General features: G+C 36.2%; 1 protein-coding gene across 2 annotated transcripts in view; it reads left to right on the top strand.

Annotated features, from left to right (window-relative positions):
• Hdac2 (histone deacetylase 2) overlaps nucleotides 1-15,048 on the top strand; it is a 30,550-nt gene extending 15,502 nt beyond the window's left edge. For both annotated transcript variants that reach the window (XM_070024775.1, XM_070024776.1), the window contains exons 5-14: nucleotides 947-1,085; nucleotides 3,225-3,366; nucleotides 6,455-6,547; nucleotides 6,625-6,733; nucleotides 8,874-9,014; nucleotides 9,184-9,292; nucleotides 9,942-10,072; nucleotides 11,106-11,261; nucleotides 14,243-14,300; nucleotides 14,675-15,048. In XM_070024775.1, coding sequence (XP_069880876.1) covers nucleotides 947-1,085; nucleotides 3,225-3,366; nucleotides 6,455-6,547; nucleotides 6,625-6,733; nucleotides 8,874-9,014; nucleotides 9,184-9,292; nucleotides 9,942-10,072; nucleotides 11,106-11,261; nucleotides 14,243-14,300; nucleotides 14,675-14,705 — 1,109 coding nt within the window. In that variant the 3' untranslated portion in view covers nucleotides 14,706-15,048. The remainder of the gene's footprint in view (nucleotides 1-946; nucleotides 1,086-3,224; nucleotides 3,367-6,454; nucleotides 6,548-6,624; nucleotides 6,734-8,873; nucleotides 9,015-9,183; nucleotides 9,293-9,941; nucleotides 10,073-11,105; nucleotides 11,262-14,242; nucleotides 14,301-14,674) is intronic.
• Nucleotides 15,049-21,893: the final 6,845 nt, after the last annotated feature.

The raw sequence follows: 21,893 nt of genomic DNA, 5'->3' as shown, positions 1-21,893 counted from the left end.
GCAATTGGCCCTGTTGCTTTGGGCCTATGATGGTGTATCAGGTTGGGAGCACATAGTAGAAAGAAAGCTTATTTGTATCCTGGCTGGTTAAGAGAGGGAAAGAACCTGTAATGTAGAATATCTCACTAGGCCTTGATTCTTAGAGATTTCATCATCTGTTATTGTCATACCAGAGAGTAACTCTGGTTTGTTTTAGAGTGGGGTTTTTTTCCCCAATTTTTATTAGCATATATTGTGCAAGGAAGATTTCATTGTGTTACTTCCACAAATGTAAACGATACCATGATCAGCCTCACCTTTTATCAGAGACCAAGTCTTTAATTCTTGAGACTTCTGGGGACATTCCAGATCTAAACTTGCAAAGATAATTGTACTTAATCCCCCATGTTTATGATAAAAATGACTTGAACTTTTATTAGTTTGTATTATTATACAGAAGGAGATTTCTTTGTTACAGTTTTATACATTAGAGCTTTTAAAATTTTGTTGTTTTCTCTTGGCAGGGTGGGGGTGGTCCTGGGGCTTGTGCACTGGACTTAGGCACTGTCTCTGAGCTTCTTTTGCTCAAGGCTAGCACTCTACCACTTGAGCCACAGCACCACTTCTGGCATTTCTGTTTATGTGGTACTAAGGAATCAAACCCAAGGCTTCATTCATGCAAGGCAAGCACTCTACCAATGAGCCAGTTGCCAGCCCACTTCTTAAATTGTAAAGCTTGTATTTTCTCATTCTATCTATCAATGTTTTTATAACTTCCTGGGTATACATTTAAAATACAAGTCACAACTATATAGGGAAGTGCTTGTCCAAGGAAAATTTTCTAGCTGTATGTGTTCTAGACAATAATCCTTACCATTAATAACTTTAAACTCTTACAAGGTATACTGGGCACTTTCTAGTATACTAGTTTTTCAGTCATATATGTCTTACTATTTCTACTCCTCAGCTGGGGCTGTGAAGTTGAACCGACAACAAACTGATATGGCTGTCAACTGGGCTGGAGGATTACATCATGCCAAGAAATCAGAAGCATCAGGATTCTGTTATGTGAATGATATTGTGCTTGCTATCCTTGAATTACTCAAGTAAGCTAATTTACATTGATAGATTTCTTGTGACAAAATGCTTTAAAGTGCAAATAAAAATCTGGCTGAGATTTAAGTTGTAGTTTTAGCTAATGATTGATATGACTTCGGAAATTTATATTTTGGCACTTCATCTATTTTTAACTTGAAGACAAAATTTTGAAACCTGTGTGAAAGATAACTTGATTACATATTGGATGAGTAGATAACTGCCTGGTTTCTACATCTGAATGGTACCTTACTCTACTAATGGACATAAAATTATGTAATAAGTTGCTTAAGTAGTTGTTTACAGATTTGCTTTCTAAGCTTTGAAAATATTCTTGCTCACAGTTATCTTTGTATATTCTATTTAGAGTTTTTATTTTTCACTGAAACGATGTTAACTTTTTTTTTTTTTTTGGTTGGTTATGGGGCTTGAACTCTGGGCTAGAGCACTGCCCCGTGCTCTTCAGCTCAAGGCGAGTGCTCTACCGCTTGAGCCACAGAACCACTTCCGATTTTCTAGTAGCTTATTGGAGATAAGAGTCTTATCATTGAATTTCCTGCCCAGGTTGGCTTTGAACCTGGATCCTCAGATCTCAGCCTCCCAAGTAGCTAGAATTACAGGCATGAGCCACTGACAACTAGCTGATGTTGCCTTCTTAAATAAATAACAATAGTGGTCTCAGTGTAACATCTTATTGAGTCATCAAGGGTCAAGGAAGACCTTTTGAAATCATTTGCCTTGTCTTTTGATTGACTTGATTATTCCAGTGTTTTCAAAACTGAGCAAGTTCTTGCCAACTGGGCTAATAGTCTTTCTTTATGTGGATACACTTCTTCAGCTAGTAAAGTGTAAATTCACTTGCATGAACCATTCAGTAACTTAACATTGTCACAGCTTCATTTTTGTAGTGTTTAATTTTGTGAAGAAATTCTGCTGTGAGAAGATAATGCTGTTTCCAATTTTTTTTGTTTTCTAAATGTTGGTTTCCTATAAGTTAAGAGAATTACAAGTACCTAGTCTGATAATAACTTACATTGTATTCTTTTAGCACAACTTTGGTATCATTGCTTATTAATTACATTGTTTGGCCACATGCCCACACATATATATTTCCCATTTTAACTGTACTTTAAAGCATAACATATAAATACATTTTTTCCCTTTGTTATTTCAACATGGGTATAAACTGGTAATGAAATGTGATATGGTGAAATGAATGACTCTTAAAATGCTCTTGTAATTTTTCTGCAATTTACAGTGTTCCTAGCATCAGTATGAAATGGTAAGAGTACCATGAGCAACTCTTTTCACTTGTAGAAAAAAGAAACCAGGAACAATATATAAACGTTTGAATAAAACTTTTATGAGCCTGAAAATTTGAATCTATATAATTCTCATGTGCCACAAAATAGTCTTGTTTCAACTTTCTCACCTACTTGAATACTTATATGTATGTGGTAATGGGGTTTGAACTCAGTTGTTAGATAAGCACTTTACCATTGAGACTCCCCTAGGCCCCGTTTATTGCTGGTTGTGTTTTTAGATGAAGTCTAAAAACCTATTCATACCTGATCACATGTCTGTACCACAATCCGCCTATTTAAGCTTCACATCTTCAGTTAATACATGAAAATAAAAATTTTGGCAGAATTTTTTTAGTGCAATATTTTTAAAGCATGTAGAATTGGGGGGCTCGGAAGGTGGCTCAGTGGTAGAGCGCTTGCCTTGCATACATGAGGCCCTGGGTTCGATTCCTCAGCACCACATAAGCAAAAAGAAAAAAGCCGGAAGTGGCACTGTGGCTCAAGTGGTAGAGCGCTAGCCTTGATCTGAAGAGCTGAGGGACAGCGCCCAGGCCCAGAGTTCAGGCCCCACGACTGGACCCCCCCCCCAAAAAAAAAAAAAAAAAAAAAAGCATGTAGAATTGGATAAATTTTAACAGAGAGTAAATGTATTCTCTCACATTGGGTCCAGATTTAAGTCTAAGGTTCAAATTGTAATTTCAAATATTTGAATATTTTCTTAGATGAGAAGTAGAAAAGGGGCTTAAATCTGGAATTGATGTGCTCAACAGTAGACTTCCTAAATTTGCCATCCATCTTAGAACCATTGAAAACAAAACAAAACATTTTCTTATGGCTTTGTTTTAGGTATCATCAAAGGGTCTTGTATATTGATATAGATATCCACCATGGTGATGGTGTTGAAGAAGCATTTTATACAACAGATCGTGTGATGACTGTTTCCTTCCACAAGTATGGGGAATACTTTCCTGGCACAGGAGACTTGAGGGTAAGACCAAATTTTGTCAGGATAAATATAAAGTTGATGTAGATTAGTAGTCCTGTACTTGAATTAATGTTTTTCCTGAGTCACTATTTTGAAATTTATATACAAGATTAAATAACTTTATATTCTATATCATCTGTTAGATTTCACTTTGTCAACTATTAGCAGAAACTTAGAACTAAAGGACTATTTTTTATGTTTTCATTTTTATTGACTCAATATTTGTGAACCTCCAAGGAACATGAGGAGCACTTTTCTTGATGCTCAGTTTCAGTCTTTGAAGCTACATATTTGAAATCCACATTACTAATTGGCTGTAATTTGAGTGGGATAAAACAAGGTCCTTGTATGATCTTCAATCATCCTTTTATATGATTGCTCTTGGCTCTTTTTTTGTTAGGTTTCTAACTGCTGTAGCAGTATCATCTAGAAAGAAAGCATACATACTATACCTTAGTTCAACCAGGTTAATATGTTGCTTATGTTTCCATTTGGTGCTTTTGATTTTTAAAGCACACTACATGCATATTGAAATTTGTTCAGTAATTTAACAGTGGTTTTTAATTTATACTAGAATAACTTAATTATATGGGAGATTTGATTTAATATGGCTTTTGAATATTTTAAACTTTTGTTAAGGTTATTTTTCTAGACTGATGTGTCATTATGGGTTAGTAGGCAAAGTTTAAAGAACAGTATGAAAGTATTCTTTTATTTAACAATGTAGTGGTCTCTTTTACCATACTGAAAGTTAGTCCTAAATTCTTTTACTAAAGTAAAAGTAAAAGAGCAATCACAACTGAAAGAGTAGCACTATTTTCTTCAGATAAATGCATTTTCTTTATTTGACCACAAGGTGGTATTCTTTCTATACATTCAAGAGTTATGATGGTAAAACCTTGAGTTTTTGGTTTTAAAATTGGAGATACATAATTTCAGTTTCTTGCAAATAATGTTCCCAAAATAAGCAAGATCAGTGATGCCTGGAAATCCATCAGATGTACACATGCTTAGTTCCTAGAAACTCTGGGTGATTCTGAACAGTTTGAATGTTCCTGCTATAAACAAATAGAATATATTTGTGTACAACCCTTATGTTTCAATAGAAATCCAGCCAAAAGGTTTCTTGACTTTTAAAGGACAGAATGGTATCTTATTAACATATAAGTAGCAAACAGGGATCTCTTTTAACTTCCAAAAGTAGATTGGTGTCACTGTGGTCTCGATTTTTTTTTTTCTTACTAGCATACATAAGCTACACAAAAGAAGATTTCATTGTGACATTTCCACACTGTGTATACAGGGTACTGCAATCAAAGCTCCCATCATTCTCCTTTACCTTCCTCCTCACTTCCTACTATTTTAAGAGATTTCATTGTTCTGTTTTCATACTTTCAGGTAATCTATTTGGATAATATTTATCCTCTTTTAACCCAACTTCCTGTCACTGTTTGTTATTTGTAATGCTTATAATTGTTCGAAATTTTGGGAAATACTTAGCAAAACATGTTTTAGAAAAATTTGAGAAATGCCTACAACATGTATTTTTCTCGTTTAATTTTTACAGTGACTTATGAATAGAAATTCTAAGAATAGTGGTAGAACATATCCATAAATTTTGTAAAATCATTACATATGTAGCTGTGTTTGCACTTTCTGCAAAATTTGTGTATATCAAGTTATCATTTTAAGTGGGTATTTATTTTTCTGTCTGATAATCCATTCTAAAACAGAAAAGACTACTTACCCTTGCTAATCGTAAAAACTTGTCTTTGGTTAGAATATTTTAGGTTAGAAGAAAGAGAAGTGTGATAAAATACAAGGTGTAGAATAAGAAAAGGGATAAAGCTTAGTTTAAAACGGATAGCAACAGAAGTCTAGGGGTTCTTGGTTCTTCCATTTATCTACATCCTTTAGGAAAAATTCTTGAAGGAGGACATATAGTTCTGCTTGCTTTCTTTTCGTTAGAATTTGGGTGATATGACTAAAATCTTCCTTTTGTAAAAATAGGTCTGTGCTAAGATCAATTCCATACAGATTTTGGGAGAACTTGCACAACTTGATAGTGATTTTTAGGATTTATATTCTTAAGATAGAATTTAAAAGCATGTAAGGATTATCAGTCCTTTGGAGTTGAGGCTAAAATATTGCTTTCTAAAAATATCTGTATGTATCCCGGTGCTGGTGGCTCATGCCTGTAATCCTAACTACTCAGGAGGCTGAGATCTGAGGATCACAGTTCAAAGCCAGCCCGGGCTGTGAGACTCTTAATCTCCAATTTACCACCAGAAAACAAAGTGGTGCTGTGACTCAAGTGGTACAGTACTAGCCTTGAGCTGAAGAGCTGAGGGACAGCACCCAGGCCCAGAGTCAAATACCATAACCGACAAAAATAAATATAAATAAAAATTTTTAAAAGTCTTTATACACAAAAGTCTTGTTACACAAGAACTTAGATATGTTTCCACTTAGCTATGTATACAGAATTACACGTGCTGATATCGATACTTCAGTTAACATCCCCAAATATTTAAATATGTTCATGCTAGAATCCACGTTTTGCTTTCTCCTTTAAATCTTTGGTAAAGGACAAATCTGATGCTTTAGTCCATATCTATTAAAACTTAAAATTCAAGCTTAAAGCTCATAGTAAATTATGAGTCTCCAAAAGGATCCTGCACTAGAGATTGTTCTGTTTTCCACATGTTTAAATTTGTTTTTCATCTTACATATTCTGCTTAAAATGAATTTCTTGGGTAAACATTAAAAGTGTAATTTAATGTTTCATTTATGTTTATTTTTTCTCAAATGCCAGTTACTGTTATAACCTGTTATTTTGTACAATTAATATAGACTCATAAAACTAAAAAATGCCATCAGATTAATTGGAAGGATTAGCCTTCACAAGCAATGTATACATTTTGGAACATGCACTTTTTAAATTTCCTTTTTCAAGTTGCATTCTTCCTATAGTAACTAAATTGAATTCAAAATTGGGTTTAGTACTTGGCCTTTTAATCTTTTAAAACTACTGTCAACAATATATCATGTTTTTATTTGAAAATATTAAGATCTGTATTATGTATTTTAGGATATTGGTGCTGGAAAAGGCAAATATTATGCTGTCAATTTTCCTATGAGAGATGGTATAGATGATGAGTCGTATGGGCAGATATTTAAGCCTGTAAGTATTATTTTCAAAATAAAAATTGAATTTTAAAGTGTTAGTAGATACATTAACATTTGTTACTTTGTGTATAGATCATCTCAAAAGTGATGGAGATGTATCAACCCAGTGCTGTGGTATTGCAGTGTGGTGCAGATTCATTATCTGGTGATAGACTTGGTTGCTTCAACCTAACAGTCAAAGGTAAGCAATTCAAAGGTAATATTCCTGGGGAAAAAAGTGTTTTTTCTTCTTGTAATGACTTCCCACATTGTAGTTTTTGCCTGTCATTTTAACACAAGACTTTTTGTGCATAGGTTTGTGTATGCATGCAGTTATACTTAATATATACATTTATGGGTGAATAGTTTCATAAAGCTTGTTGCCATTCCAACTGAAGCAGCTGTTTTTTACCTATTTGAGTATAAAGGAAAAATAATAAATGTCTTGGGGTTTTTTGTTTTGGGGGTGGGGTCAGGTACCTTTACAGGTTTGGAAATTAACTTTTTGTATGCTTTTGTTTTTCAATCCAGTGGGTTTGGGTTTTGTCGGGGGGAGGGGAAGGTGTCAGTCATAGGACTTGAATCAAGCCTGGGCACTGTCCCTGAGCTTTTCCTTTCAAGGCTAGCATTCTACTACTTTGAACCACAGTTTTCAGGTTAATTGAGGTGGACTTTCCTGGCTGGGCTGGCTTTGAACTGTAGTCCTCAGATTTTAGCCTCCTAAGTAGCTAGGCTTACAGGTGTCAGTCGCCAGTAGCTGGCCAGAGGGTTTTTATCTATTATAAGAAACACATGGCTGGGAAGGTGGCTCAGAGGTAGAGCGCTTGCCTTGCATGCCTGAGGCCCTGGGTTCCATTCCTCAGCACCACATAAGCAAAACGAAAAAAGCCGGAAGTGGCGCTGTGGCTCAAGTGGTAGAGCGCTAGCCTTGAGCTGAAGAGCTGAGGGACAGTGCCCAGGCCCAGAGTTCAGACCCCACGACCGGACTCAAAAAAAAAAAAAAAAAAAAAAAAACACATGTTTTCCTAGTAGCAGTAGCAAAAAGTAGGTTGTCTAAGAATATATAATGGTCAATCTTCAGTTATGGCGAGAACAGTAATTAAACTTTATAAGTAAATAGTCCTTAAGTGATTAGAACTTTAGAGCACTTGAGGATTTTTTTTCTTTGTAACTTTTTATTTCTCTAAAAACTCTTGCAACACGAGCTTGGTGCCCATAGCTCACATCTATAATCCTAGTTACTCAGGAGCTGAGATCTAAGGGATCACAGTTAAAAGCCAATCTGGGCAAGAAAGTTCATGAGACTCTTATCTCTAAATTAACTACCAAAAAGCAAGAATTGGAGGTACAGCTCAAGTATTAGAGTGCTAGCCTTGAGCAGGCACTCAAGGCTGGCACTCTAAAACTTGAGCACAAAACCTCAGGGACAGACAGTACCCAGGCCCTGAGTTCATGCTACAGAACTAGAATTTAAAAGAAGAAAAAAAAAAATATGCATGAATTTTTTTTATGTATCTGAGGGATTTTCTTTAATGATGGCTCCTGAATGATAATAAACCCAAAATTTTCTAGATTTTATGTTAAGGATTCAGTTTAAAAATATACCCATAATACTATTACCTAAAGATAGTCAGTCATTAAAATTTGAACAATCATTCTTCATATATTAGAATGGGAAATGGAAAGGATTTTATACTTAATACAAAGAAACAGTTCAGTTACACACTGATTATACACAGTTTAGATTCTAATATTTCATTGTATGCAATCTGACATTTTTTTCTCTCATGTGACTTTGCAAGAATATCCTTTCTTTAAAAAAGTGGGTATGTCCTTTCCTTGGGTGGGAGGAGGGGGTAGTGATTATGAGGCTTGAACTCTGGGGCTGGGCGTTGTCCCCTGAACCTCTGTGCTCAAAGCTATCACTTTACCACTTGAGCCACAACACCACTTCCAGTCTTTTCTGAGTAGTTTATTAGAGATAAGAGTCTCACAAACTTTCCTGCCCAGGCTGGCTTCAAACCTTGATCCTCAGATTTTAGCCCCCTGAGCAGCTAGGATTATAGGCATGAGCTACTGGTGCCTGGTGGTATCCATTTTCAATCAATAGTTATCATACCTTACTTACCTATAAGACATTTACTAGAAATATTGAGTTATGTCATCTTTATTATTGGGTGAAAAGTGACTAATAAGGAGTTTTAAACTAGCAATTTCTTGTTTTTATTCTTTCCAAATATTTAGAAAATATTTTTCAGCAAGCAAGAACTTTTGCTTTTTGTTTGCATTTATTATCTTAAAATTCGTTTCTTGACCTGTTACTCAAATCTTCTTTGTTTTAGGTCATGCTAAATGTGTAGAAGTTGTGAAAACTTTCAACTTACCATTGTTAATGCTTGGGGGAGGTGGATACACAATCCGTAACGTTGCACGATGCTGGACATATGAGACGGCGGTTGCCCTTGATTGTGAGATTCCCAATGGTAAGTGTTTGTGTTATAGTGCCTATCTGTAAGAATATGTAGAAATGGATAAACAAGCAAAGCTTACTTAGTTCATGAGAGCATGAAATAATTTGGAAATAATTCTGGATTCTGTGCATGGTTTTTATGCAAACTGAGCTTTTACATGGTACTTCATTGTTTTTAATAGAGTTGCCATATAATGATTACTTTGAGTATTTTGGACCGGACTTCAAACTGCATATTAGTCCTTCAAACATGACAAACCAGAACACTCCGGAATATATGGAGAAGATAAAGTAAGAAATCATTGAATTGTTCATCTTGACAAAGCTTGTCTTTATCTGTTTAAGAAGGATTTAAAAACTTAGGTAACTGATTTCTTGTATTTATTAAGAGACAGGTATGAGCTTTTGTTCATCAAAAATATTTTTTATTATTTGAAATACATTTTTAAATTACAGAGGGTACAATAAGTTTTACCCTTACTGGCTTTGCATAGTGAGTGATTTATTTGCATTATCTGAAGCCTTTGTTAAAGCTTTATTTCTTCTATGATGTTTGGAGAGAAATTACATTATAGAGGTTTTGATTTGTGTCCTTTCTGTTTTACAATGTTAGCTACTAGGTGAGTTCACTTACCTTTGTGCTTTTATTTTCTCACTGAAATGAGTATTAAATAGTACAGATTTACAATTTGTAGTTAAAGTATATAAAGTATCAGTGCTTAATAAATATTATTTTAATTCATAGACTAAGCTATGCAAAAGATGAACTTATGTGTTTACATTCGCATATTAGAGGAACTTTAAGGACTGGAGGGTAGCTCAGTTGTAGACACTTGCCTAGCATATACAGGGTCTCTGGGTTCAGTCTTCAACCTGGGAAAAGAGGTGGGAGTATCAAGGCACTTGAGCTTTATCTAATGACTTTGCATATGTAATTTAGACAGCGTTTATTTGAAAATTTGCGCATGTTACCTCACGCACCTGGTGTCCAAATGCAAGCTATCCCAGAAGATGCTGTTCATGAAGACAGTGGAGATGAAGATGGAGAAGATCCTGATAAGAGAATTTCAAGTAAGAAATTAAGTTAAAAGTTTTGGTGGTTCCAGAATAGCACTATAGGATATGTCACATGAGCACATAACATCCTTTGTCCATTTTTTTTTTTTTGTAGAATTAGCTTCTTGGTGTCTCAGCCTAATGAAGTTAATTTATCATAGATACATACATACATATATAATACTACATATGTATAAATGAAAATTTCTACATTAGACATTTTGATTTGGGAATGAATTGAAAAATAAAGTAGAATGAGTTAAGTACAGCGTGCTGTTTGATATTGCAGCTTCTCCTATAATAAGAGTTAGTTAGATTTTTATTATAATGATATGCCACATACAGAGTGAAATCTTTGTATTAATGGTACTTTTGCCTTGTTCCTTTTATAGCTGTGACATAAACAAAGCACTTTTAGATAAGGATACTGTTCCTCTTTCTTATTGGCAAACACAATTTTGTCCTATAAAGTTTTGCCTTTAAAAAATGACATGTCCAACCAAGGTGGGCATCAGTGGCTCACTCCTGTAGTTCTAGCTACTCAGGAAACTGACATGGACCTGGGCCTAAGTGGTAGAGCACCAGCCTTGAGCACAAAAGTTCAGGGAGGGTGTCCAGGCCTTGAGTTCAACCTCCCCATGACCAGCGTATTTTTGGTATGCTTTTTTTTAAAAAAGGACATCTTTAGGGCTGGGAAGGTGGCTCAGTGGTAGAGCGCTTGCCTTGCATGCCTGAGGCCTTGGGTTCAATTCCTCAGCACCACATAAGCAAAAAGAAAAAAGCCGGAAGTAGCACCATGGCTCAAGTAGCCTTGAGCTGAAGAGCTGAGGAACAGCTCCCAGGCCCAGACTGGACCCCCCTCCCCCCCCCAAAAAAAAAAGAAAAAGGAAAAAACAAATAAAAAAGGACATCTTTAAATGTTCTCATGTCTCCTTGAACTGTTTCTTTGTAAACTAAATTTTGGCATTAAGCAAACCATTCATTTAACTTAAATCTTAAAATGACTATATTGTATTCAGTTGATGTTGATTCATCTTTTATGTATTAGTTCGAGCATCTGACAAACGGATAGCTTGTGATGAAGAATTCTCAGATTCTGAGGATGAAGGAGAAGGAGGACGTAGAAATGTAGCTGATCATAAGAAAGGAGCAAAGAAAGCTAGAATTGAAGAAGACAAGAAAGAAGCAGAAGACAAAAAAGCAGGTCAGTTACTTTTCTCTAGATGCTTTAATTTTGTTGAAAATTAAGAGCTACACTGCAGCTTTTATGAGATCCTTATGTCAACTACTCAGGTATCAAAAGTAGGTGGGGGGTAGGTGTGTGGTGGATGACTTTTTCTTTCTACATAGACCAACTGTAGACTGCTTAGAAACTGAAGGAAGCAAAAACTCCGAGGAAAGATTTTTGGGGTGAGCTGTGGAGAAGCTACTACTTCCTAATGCTTCCCCATACTTCAGAGTGCTGTCAGTAACTTTAGGCAATTGAATTTACAACTGGAATGTGGTATCTTTTAGCACATTATATTGTAGCACTTTCTTAAGGAATTTTATACTTGCATCGAGCTTCCAACGGGGAGCAGGTAGGATATAGTATTCTAACTAAATGTATTGTCAGTGCTTGATGTATTTCCTCATGCAAATAATGGTGATGAGTGTTAGTTTTCATTGATCTGCTAATTTTGTTATTGTAACATGTAAAACGACTGGGCCAACATCCTTTTCCTATCCAGTTGTAGTAGAGTAAGCTGGAATGTTTGTTTTGTTTTCTTTTTAGCATACTTGCTATACAGGAGGGGTTTTGCTGTGACATGTCTACCATGTATACAATATATTAGAATCAACCTCACCTCAGTCACTGTCTCTATCTTACTCATTACTTTTAAAATAATTTCAACAGGTTTCACTGTTCTGGTTTCACATATGCAAAACATCTGCTTTCATTACATTCATCCTCATTCACCTTCGTTAGCCTTCCCTGCCGATCCACTGGTGCCTACCTCCTTATCTAAAACTGTTTTTACTTTCCTAGTGCTTTTTTCTTTTTTTGCTGTTTCTTCTCATTTGAAATCTTTATCTTTTTGGTGATTTTTTTTCTTCCCATTGAGATGTTTTTCTTTTATTCTTGTTTTAACTAAAAATGTGAGTACTAATAAGTATCTTAATGGTCCAGTGGTGGATTGAGCTTATAATTTTCAACTCCTTAGCATTTAGAACATTTTCTAAAACTCTTGTTTGATGTTATTTGGTGCTATAACTCTTCTGATAGGCCTTGTAATTGTTAAAGTCTCTGACCAATAGAAAAGATAAATAATACTATGAATGTTGAATGGTGATTAGTAGAAGAATGGGGACTGTGACAGGATAAAAGGAGGTTGTATTTGTTCAGTGTGTGCTGTGCGTTTGTATGGAACTATCACACTAAGCCCCATTAATGAGTACAATTGATACGTGTTAATAAAACCTAATAGGTCAAAACTTAGAATAGGGATCGTTTCTTCTCCTCTACCTGCTTTTAGCACTTTGAGTTAAATTCTCCATAGCCAAAATAAACTCCAAATGAACACATTTGTAATAATTACCTTTGATGATCTGGAATTTGTAGTGTTAGTGTAGTTACTATAGTTAGATGTTAATTTTGAGTATTTATTTAGTGGTAGTTACAAACTAAAGGTCTTTGGGGGCTTTGTCTTGTCCAGGCCTCTTCCACCATTCCTTTGTTGGCTTCCTGGCCATCATGGCTTGAACTGCTCTGCTCTGCCATTTCCTGCTGTTGATGGACTGCACTTTTGAAAGTGTAAATCAAAATATATTAAGGAAAAAACTGTACAGATGTGTAATAGGATTTAGCTCCTGCCATGTCTCTAGGCTTGTGTTATCTGATTCCCTTGCTTACATCTCATCTGTGTTGGTTATTTGATGCCTTTCAATCTTACCAATATCTTCTTCCTCAAAGTTCTTCTAAGTTTTTTTTTTTTTCCACTTGAAGGTAATCCTTCTCCATAGAAAATCCTTTAATTCTTCAGCATAGTTTTTTAAAAACCAGTATGGGATTTGAATTCAGGGCTTCGTTGGTACTTGGTTAGCTTTCTTGCTAACTTTGCCACCTTGAGTCAAGCCTTCAGCCCAGCTCCAGCTTTTCTTTGCTATTTTGGAGATGTTGTGTCTCAGACTTTTCTGTCCCTGCTTGCCTCAAACCTTGATCTTCAGTGTATATCAGCCTCTTGAGACTAGAATTACAGCTGTGAGAGACCAACTCCATGTTAAAACACCTTTTAAATATTACTTCATAATCACCTCCCATAATAGTACTCAAGACTGCTCTGAACTTTTCACAGTACCTATCCCATCAGTAATGCCACGATCCTACTGAGTCACAAGTTCAAAAGGAGCAAAACCACACTGCTATGTGGATATTCTTGAACCTGTATCATTCAGCACAGCACCTAACAAGCTTATCTGTTGCTAAATTCATGGATCATAAGATTATATATGGCTCTTGCTGCTCTGTTCTTACCTCTCTCACTGCTCTATTCTAGCTCTCTCTGCTACCTATCTCTCTCGGTCTCCGCCTTTTTCTAGCTCTCTCTGCTCTCTCTCTGTTCTATTCTAGCTCTCTCTCTGCCTTTTTCTAGCTCTCTCTGTTCTTACCTCTTTCTCTGTTCTTTTCTTGCTCTCTCTGCTCTTTTCTAGCTCTTTTCTCTCTCTTTCCTCTCTCTTTCCCTTCTCTCTCTTTCCCAGGCCTTTCCCAGCTACGTGGAGTGCCAACCTTGCCTGGTCCCAGCAGGTCTACTGAATAAACCTACCCCTTACCAGAGTAAAAAAAAAAAAAAAAAAAATTATATATATATAACAGTTTTTAAACTGTATTTTAAAATACAATATAAAAATTCATAGTTTTGCCAGGCGCAGATGGCTCATGTCTGTAATCCTAGCTACTCAGAGGCTGAGGTCTGAGGATCATGGTTCATAGCCAGTTTGGGCAGGAAAGTCCATAAGACTCTTACCTCCAAAAAACCACCAGAAAACTGGAAGTGCTGCTATGGCTCAAGTAGTAGAGCACTAGCCTTGGATTGAAGAGCTCAGAGTCAGCACCCAGGCCCAGAGTCCAAAACCCACAACCCACAAAAAAAAAATCATACTTTTTTCAAAATACATGTTAACCTTTTCCTACTTTTTATTTTTCAGATGTTAAAGAAGAAGATAAATCCAAGGAAGGTAGTGGTGAAAAGACAGATACCAAAGGGTAAATAATATTAATTTATATACTATAAAATATTATCTAGTAGTTATTTTGTACTCAAATTTCTGTACACAGTTTTTTTTAAGTGTTGTAAAAAGAAAATTTAAGAAAGATTAGGATAACACAATTTGAAAGTAAAAATATAGCTGATGCTTTTCTTGTCATGATTAAAGCATCGGTACCATTTTGTGCTAGCTTTGAAAGGATTACTTAGATTGTAAAGCCACTAGAAAGATTAAGGCACTCACTACTACAAAAACATGTAAATCTTTATCAACTGTTGCCATGAACCTATAGAAACCTGAGCAGTAGAATTAGATAAGTATGTTGAAACTCAGACTGCCATTTTTAATATTTCACATTGCCTCTTTCAACAGAGCCAAGTCAGAACAACTCAGCAACCCTTGAATTTGAGAGTCTCCTCAATTTTAGGAAGCCATCTAAAAAATGAGAAAATATTGGGACAAACTTTTCTTTTTGAAGACTTCAGGCTTCGTTTTATACTATTTTGGCATGGACTATTTATTTTCAAAATGGCTTTTTTTGTTTTTGTTTTCTTGGCAAGTTTTCTTGTGAGTTTTTCTAATTATGAGGCAAATTTTTTTTTCTCCACCATGCTTTATGTGATAGTATTTAAAATTGATGTGAGTTATTATGTCAAAAAAACTGATCTATTAAAGAAATAATTGGCCTTTCTGAGCTGATTTTTTCCATCTTTTGTAATTATCTTTATTAAAAAATTGTACTTGGATTGTGTTGTGTGTTTATTATAATATGAAGACTTGTTTCCGAGGCTAGTGACATTTCTGAATAGAATTAGTATATTCTGAAAGTGAAAAATTGATTATGCCTTGAAAAATAGAAAAAATTCTCACAGTAACAGTTGTTTCCTATTGCAGTAGAAGTTCTGCCCCTTTACCCTCCTAGCCACCAATGTGAGTAGAGATCGGATCTCTGAAATTCATAGCAACTATGCAGTTGAGACAGTGATCGCTTTTGGGTTGTGCTGAACTAAATACTGGAAGTGGGATTTTTTCCCCCAATATTTGGGTTTAAGTTTCCGCCCTCACATTCCTGAGTGTTCTCCTGCTGGGCCACACCTCCAGCCTACAAATTCTAACTTGCCAAGAAGAACCCATAATCAGAAAGGAAACTGAATGTCTGTGTTGAATTACACATCGTTTCATTGGTTCTCCTCACACTGTGCCACATGGATATAACGTAGTATGGCTGAGTTCAGTTGAGATGTACCTATGTTTTATGGCCAGTTTAAAGGAAATATGCTAGTTAGGCAGAATGTCTTTTGAGTTCTGGATTTTGAGCTTTGGACCTCACAATTTTTAGGCAAGATAATGGTGTTTTTACAACAAATATTTATGTGAATCCTGGGTTCTAATATGCCACTTAGGTTTCTAAATCAAGTAATTTAAGTGTTTTATCATTGGACAACTATTGATTATATAGTTTATGATTTGGGGAGTTGTTTATAAATGAACCTAACTATAGAAAAACGCTTTCATTTGTAGCTTACATGGTAGTGGAAGGAAGCAGACAAGTGGTAGTTTCTGTTACCAAGATTTGCAAATAATTTTTTGTGCTGGTACTGAGGCTTGAACTCAGGGCCTGGGCACTCTCTCTACGCTTTTTTTCCCTCCAGGCAAATACTGTACCACTTGAGCCACAGATACATTTCCAGCTTTTTGATGGTTAAATGGAGAGTCTCTGTCTTTGAAATCCTCAGATCTCAACCTCCTGAGTAAGCTAGAATTGATTACAGGCATGGGCTAAACTATAAAGTTGTTCTAGGAACTTGTCAAAATGGATGAACTCTTCTTTCTGCTAGATCCAAATTGATTGTTTAAAAAAATTACAAAATGTTAGAAGACAGTTGAGACAAAGATGTTTCTCTGTTAGTCCTTACCAAAGCAATTTGTAATGAACAGCTTCGTACCATCCAGAGTTTTACTTTGCCATGCTTGCTACAGATGACTTCTTAAATGAACAGAAATTGGAGCCTTTTCACACTTTAGCCATTTATATTTCCTCTTCTTCCCATTTTTCAGAAGTAACTACTGAAGTTTAGCTAGCTTATCTCTGTGAACAACTTATAAAACTATAGCATTAGAAACTAAGGAATTAAGTCCATGCGTTGTGGAAACTAAACATTTAGTGTTGAGATACATAAATTTTATCTCTTGTATATGGCTATAACTTGCTTTTTTCATGCAGTATTATCTGCCCTCTGACAAGTTGGAAGTATAGTTTAATTGCCATGTGTTACATTGTGTTAAGTGAACACTAAAATATATAAATGAATCTCCCTGGGTGCAATTATGCTTTCATATTTATATATAGACACATAAACTAATACCAATGGTTACCTGAAATAAGCCAGGTGTTTAGGACATCAGTGTACAGATGCCAGTAATTTATACAAACCATCACATCTTTTGAAACAAATGAAGATGCCATTTAGAATAGCAGTAACCAAACTTTGATACAAGCTACTGATGCAATAGATAATGAGTAAAGTCTGTAAAATAGGATAGATGCCAAATTACACTTAGAAGTGAGTGTAGAGTAAAAATACTTAAAAATTATAAAGATCCGCCAAGTGGTGTTGGAACAGTAGGAAGCCAAGCAGCAAAATTGGCTATCTATGGAAAGAGTGGGAATGAATTGATAAAATGGACTTGATTTTTTTTCTTGTGCCATGTCCTGGGTCTTTAGCTCTGGGCTAGGGTGCTGTCCCTTAGCTTTTTCACTCAAAAGCTGGTGTTCTACTTGAGCCACTGCATCATTCCAGCTTTCTGACGGTTAACTGAAGCTAAAGCTCATGGACTGGCTTTAACCTTGGCCCTCAGACCTCAGCTGCATCACTATCAAGGACGACAGGCATGGGGCACCAACACCCAGCTTTTGCACTTAATTTGAGGTCAAAATTATAAATAAAAATTCCATTCTGAGAGATCAATGTGCAAGTGATACCAGACTTTTTCTGCACTATTCAGATTAAAACAAGGTAAATGTTTTATATGTGATTAATTAGATGATGTCAAAGAATACTGTGCAGCCATAAGGAGTAGGAGGAGATAGTGGAAAGATTGTCAGAATCCACAATGATAATGATCTTGTCAACTGATAAAACTGGGACAGAGGATGTACTTTTGTGCAAACTACACAAAAATACTAATAGAGCTGTCTAGGAAGGTAATCATTAAATGAGAACATTTGGACCATTGGTTACCTCCATGGAGAGGAATTTGCTAAGCCATTTGGAAAGTAGAGTTTTAATAAGGAAATACGAAAGCAGGTAATTAGTCCAAAGGATAAATACGTTCTATGCCCTGATACCTTAATTGAAATGACTGACCAATTTATCCAGTTCGTAGGTTTCAGAACTAAGTGGCAGAGTTTTATTTCTTCCCTGGAAAAGAGCTTTGTATATTGCTGAAAGTTCCACTGCCAAAGATAAGACTGGAAGAACCATGCCAAACCTGGGGAAAATATCAACTCATTTTGACTTAAGACTTCGAGCAAAAGTCCCTTTATTTAATGAAGGTGTTACTTGCTGTGTTGTCCTTATGTTTCTTTCTCCAAGGTATGTTGTACTAAGTTAGTATGGATACTATATGGTGATGATACAATAACTGACCTTTGCCTTTCTATCAAAGCTGATAGCATTTTGTCAACTAGTCTTTGAAATTCAATTTTTGTTGTTGTTGGTCATGGGGCCTGAATTCTGGGCCTGGGCAGTCCCTGAGTTCTTCAGTTCAAGGCGAGCACTCAACCACTTGAGTCACAGCGCCACTTCGGGTTTTATGGTAGTTAATTGGAGACAAGAGTCTCACGGACTTTTCTGCTCAGGCTGGCTTTGAACCACAATCCTCAGATCTCAACCCCCTGAGTAGCTAGGATTACAGGTGTGAACCACCAGAGCCTGGCTTGTAAGTCTTTGAAATTCTTAGGTTGAAGTTACTCACCTAATCTTGTGTTTCCTATGGCTTTAGTACAGAAACACTGCTGAAATTTTCTCTCATATCTACTATTCAAAGTATGTATTATTTATATTGTGATACAAATGATAGAGGTTTCTTGAGGCTAATTTGTGTACTACTAACTAATAATTCTCAATGGCTTAAGGCTTCTTTTTTCTCTACTGGGGATTGAACCCAGGCCCTTAAGCTTATAAAGCAGGTGCTCTTATCAGGCCATGCCTGAGCCTCCTGCTTGTGCTTCTCAGAGTTCTTGATGACAGATGCATGCCCAACCATTGTGTGTCTGTATTGCTGGGATTACAGGTGCATGCACTGTGCTAGCCATTGAGAACTAGTCTTGAGAACTTTTATGCACAGGCTGGCCTTGAACTATGATATGATTACCTCCTCCCCACTCCCCCCACACCTCCTTTCCTTCCTTTTCTAGAATGACAGGCTTGAGCCACTGTGCCTAAGATCCTTTTTGTCTTTACTAAGTGTGAGCTGCAATTACTGTTGTAAAAGATAAGAAGCAAGCAAGGGCTGGGAAGATGGCTCAGTGGTAGAGCACTTGCCTTGCATGCATGAGGCCCTGGGTTCGATTCCTCAGCACCACATAAGCAAAAAGAAAAAAGCTGTAAGTGGCGCTGTGGCTCAAGTGATAGAGCACTAGCCTTGAGCTGAAGAGCTGAGTGACAGTGCCCAGGCCCAGAGTTCAGGCCCCACAACCGACCCCCCCCCCAAAAAAGAAGCAAGCAGAGGGAGCCAAAATGGCACAGGGGTAAAGTCTCAAGTCCTAAAATGTTCTTGTAGTCACAGGACGGGTTGCATTTGAACCTTTTATTGCTGCTTGATGCCTACAGCTTTCAAATGAATAGGTCACGGTAGATACAAAAGCAATTTTGAGGCCTGATTTCATCAAGGAAGCTAATAAAATTTGACAAATTTAAGGAATCTTAATGTTCTAGTAATTTAGAGGACAATTGCAAGCAAAATGGTTTTAAGTGAATTGTAGAGATGGTAGGACTGCTATCACTGGTCATCCACAGGATGATTAATACTGAAAGCAATGTTTCAACATTAAGCTGTCCGATGGCTGCATTTCCCCACCAGACCACAAGGTGGCAGATTCTCCTTGTTTTTCCTTCTACTTGTTATTTGCACATTTTTTCCTGTAATTCAGTTGGTCCATTGAACAAGCAGAGTGAAAGTGCTAATGTGTTCCTTTGAATGAAATGTTGGGTATAAGCTTGGAATTAAACTAAAATTTGGTATCTGGATTTAGATTTTTTTAATAAATAGAACAATTACTACAAAAATTCCCAAACTTTACATTTCTAAAACACTATAGAGTATATCTGGTAATAATTGATTACTTGTGTTTTTTCCTAATCAAAATTGGAATGGAACTGAATCTTAATATCCTAAAGGAATGTTAGCAGTTTATTAAAATACTAAAAATAAGACCTATTTGCAACATTATTTTGGCTGTAAGTGAGCCATTTAATAAATACAATGGGAGAGAAAGAGTTCTTAAGTAAAGTTAACGCTGGGCATTATTCCATAACTTCTGACCCTAAACTAGATAATCTCTGAGTATTTTACAGAGTTATGTTGGGGTTTTTTTTTTGGTAAGTGATAAGGTTGCTCAGATATCTTGGTTAGATTTTGTTATTTGCTCTAAGAATGCTTTATATTAAAAATGGAAGGTAAGTGTATTTCTACAAAAAAAATGATTTCTGAATAAATAAAATTCTTCTATGTTTGCCACCAGTGTTTGTTTAGGACAGAATGGGTAGAGGTATGATCAGAAATTGGACACTAGTTTCTTACAGCTGTGAAGTTTTCATTTTATTGATTAATCAGAAGCTTCTAGCATCACATACTTTTTGTTCAGAAGTAATTTTAAGAGCCACTTCCAGTCATATGGCATTTACATAAAAAAATGAGGTAGAGGTCCAGCTTTCCAGGAAACAGACAAGTCCGGAGAGGTCTCACTGTGCGCATGTGTAGGGTCCTATTAAATTTATCATGTCCAAGTGTACATTTTTGTCTTTTACTCTCCATTGGGTTGACCTGTAGATTTATAGGCATATTCTAATTATATACAAGTGAGGGAAAACATGCAACCTAACTTACTTGTACACTTAATATTTTTCTAGCCAAATCTGTTTCTTGACAGAGACCAACCAAAAGTCATCATTTCTGGTCACCAGAAAGCTGGTTGATTGAAGAAAAAACATCTGATTTTTGCTTACTTTGTTTCTTTTACTTTGTTTTGAGGACTTGATGCTACATTGCTGGCCTCAAACCCATTATCCTCTTGACCAGACCACGTGAATACTGTGATTATACCGGTGAACCACTTTGCTGGAAAACTTCCTTTTGTTTTTTAAATTATGCTTCTGCTTCAGTGAGAAAGGTGCTTCAAAACTTGTCTTCTTAAACCCAGCAGGTGGGATTGAGTGCTGAGTGTGTGGGGAGGTGATGGGGCGGGGAGGAGGGGAGGGATGGAGAGTTAATGGGATATACTCAGTAGTAAATAACCCATGTTATTGTGATGCTAAGAAACAAATACCTCACCAATATTTCAGGGGCCACATTCTTAAGGCTGCATTTTAAACTCCCATAGGCTTTTCTACTCAGCATCAAAGTAAGAAAGTTGTGCAAGTAGATCAGCATACCTACTCTCAGTATCTACCAGACAATGTTTCCAGGAAAAATCCTCTTCAACCCCAAATCCAAACCATTACTAGCTATCCTACCCACCAGTCATCTGTAAAGATAAAACATTTTTGGTGAGTTAGAAGAAGTTATTTTTTAACCTTTGTGTAGTTTAATATTTTCATGTAATAGCTTAAGGAATAGTGTGCTGTTTTATTTTGGTGATAAATACCCTGTAAATCTATTAAAGAACAAAATCAACATGATATATCTTTAAATATGAAAACATTCCAAAGTTATTGACTTTCTACCCTGCTCTTTTAGAGTTCATAGAAAACTATTTCAGGTCTGTATGTAGTTAAGGAAGACAAAATACCTGATTTCCCAGGTGTGTACTCCTGGGCCCTAATGGTCATGCAAGGGACTCAGCCTTATCTCAGAGTTATCTGGGCTCCTCAACTGATATCCAAATGCCATCACCACCTACAGCAGAACAGAGAGGACAGTGCATGGAAATCAGAAATGCACACTATGGAGCTTTACTTAAAGTCACTTAAATTTCTGGGCCTCAGTTTACTAATCTGAGAAAGTGCTATCTTGGTCCATGTTGCATTGTATAACAATGCTATCAACTGGATCATTTATAAAGAAGAGTTTAGTTGACTCATTGTTCTGGAGTCTGGAAAGTTCAATATCAAGGTGCCAGCAACTAGTGAGAGCCTTAGGCTATATCCGTCCATAGCAGGCAGCAGAAGGGCAAGTGAGCACACACAGGGCCAAAGGCATTTGTATAATAATCTACTCTCAATAGCTAATCCACTCATAGTACCATTAATTCACTTACAAAGCAAAATTATAACCCAATGTACTCCTCTCTTATTAGACACCCCCCCCACACACACACACAGTGTGAACTTGGAAGGACAGTAACTTTAGGTCATAGCCAACAAATAAC

This window comes from Dipodomys merriami, unplaced genomic scaffold (assembly GCF_024711535.1).
Source record: "Dipodomys merriami isolate MVZ:Mamm:240054 unplaced genomic scaffold, mDipMer1.0.p SCAF_160, whole genome shotgun sequence".
NCBI lineage: Eukaryota > Metazoa > Chordata > Mammalia > Rodentia > Heteromyidae > Dipodomys > Dipodomys merriami.
The sequence above is the reverse complement of the archived record's forward strand: the minus strand, read 5'-3'. Positions and strand labels throughout refer to the sequence as shown.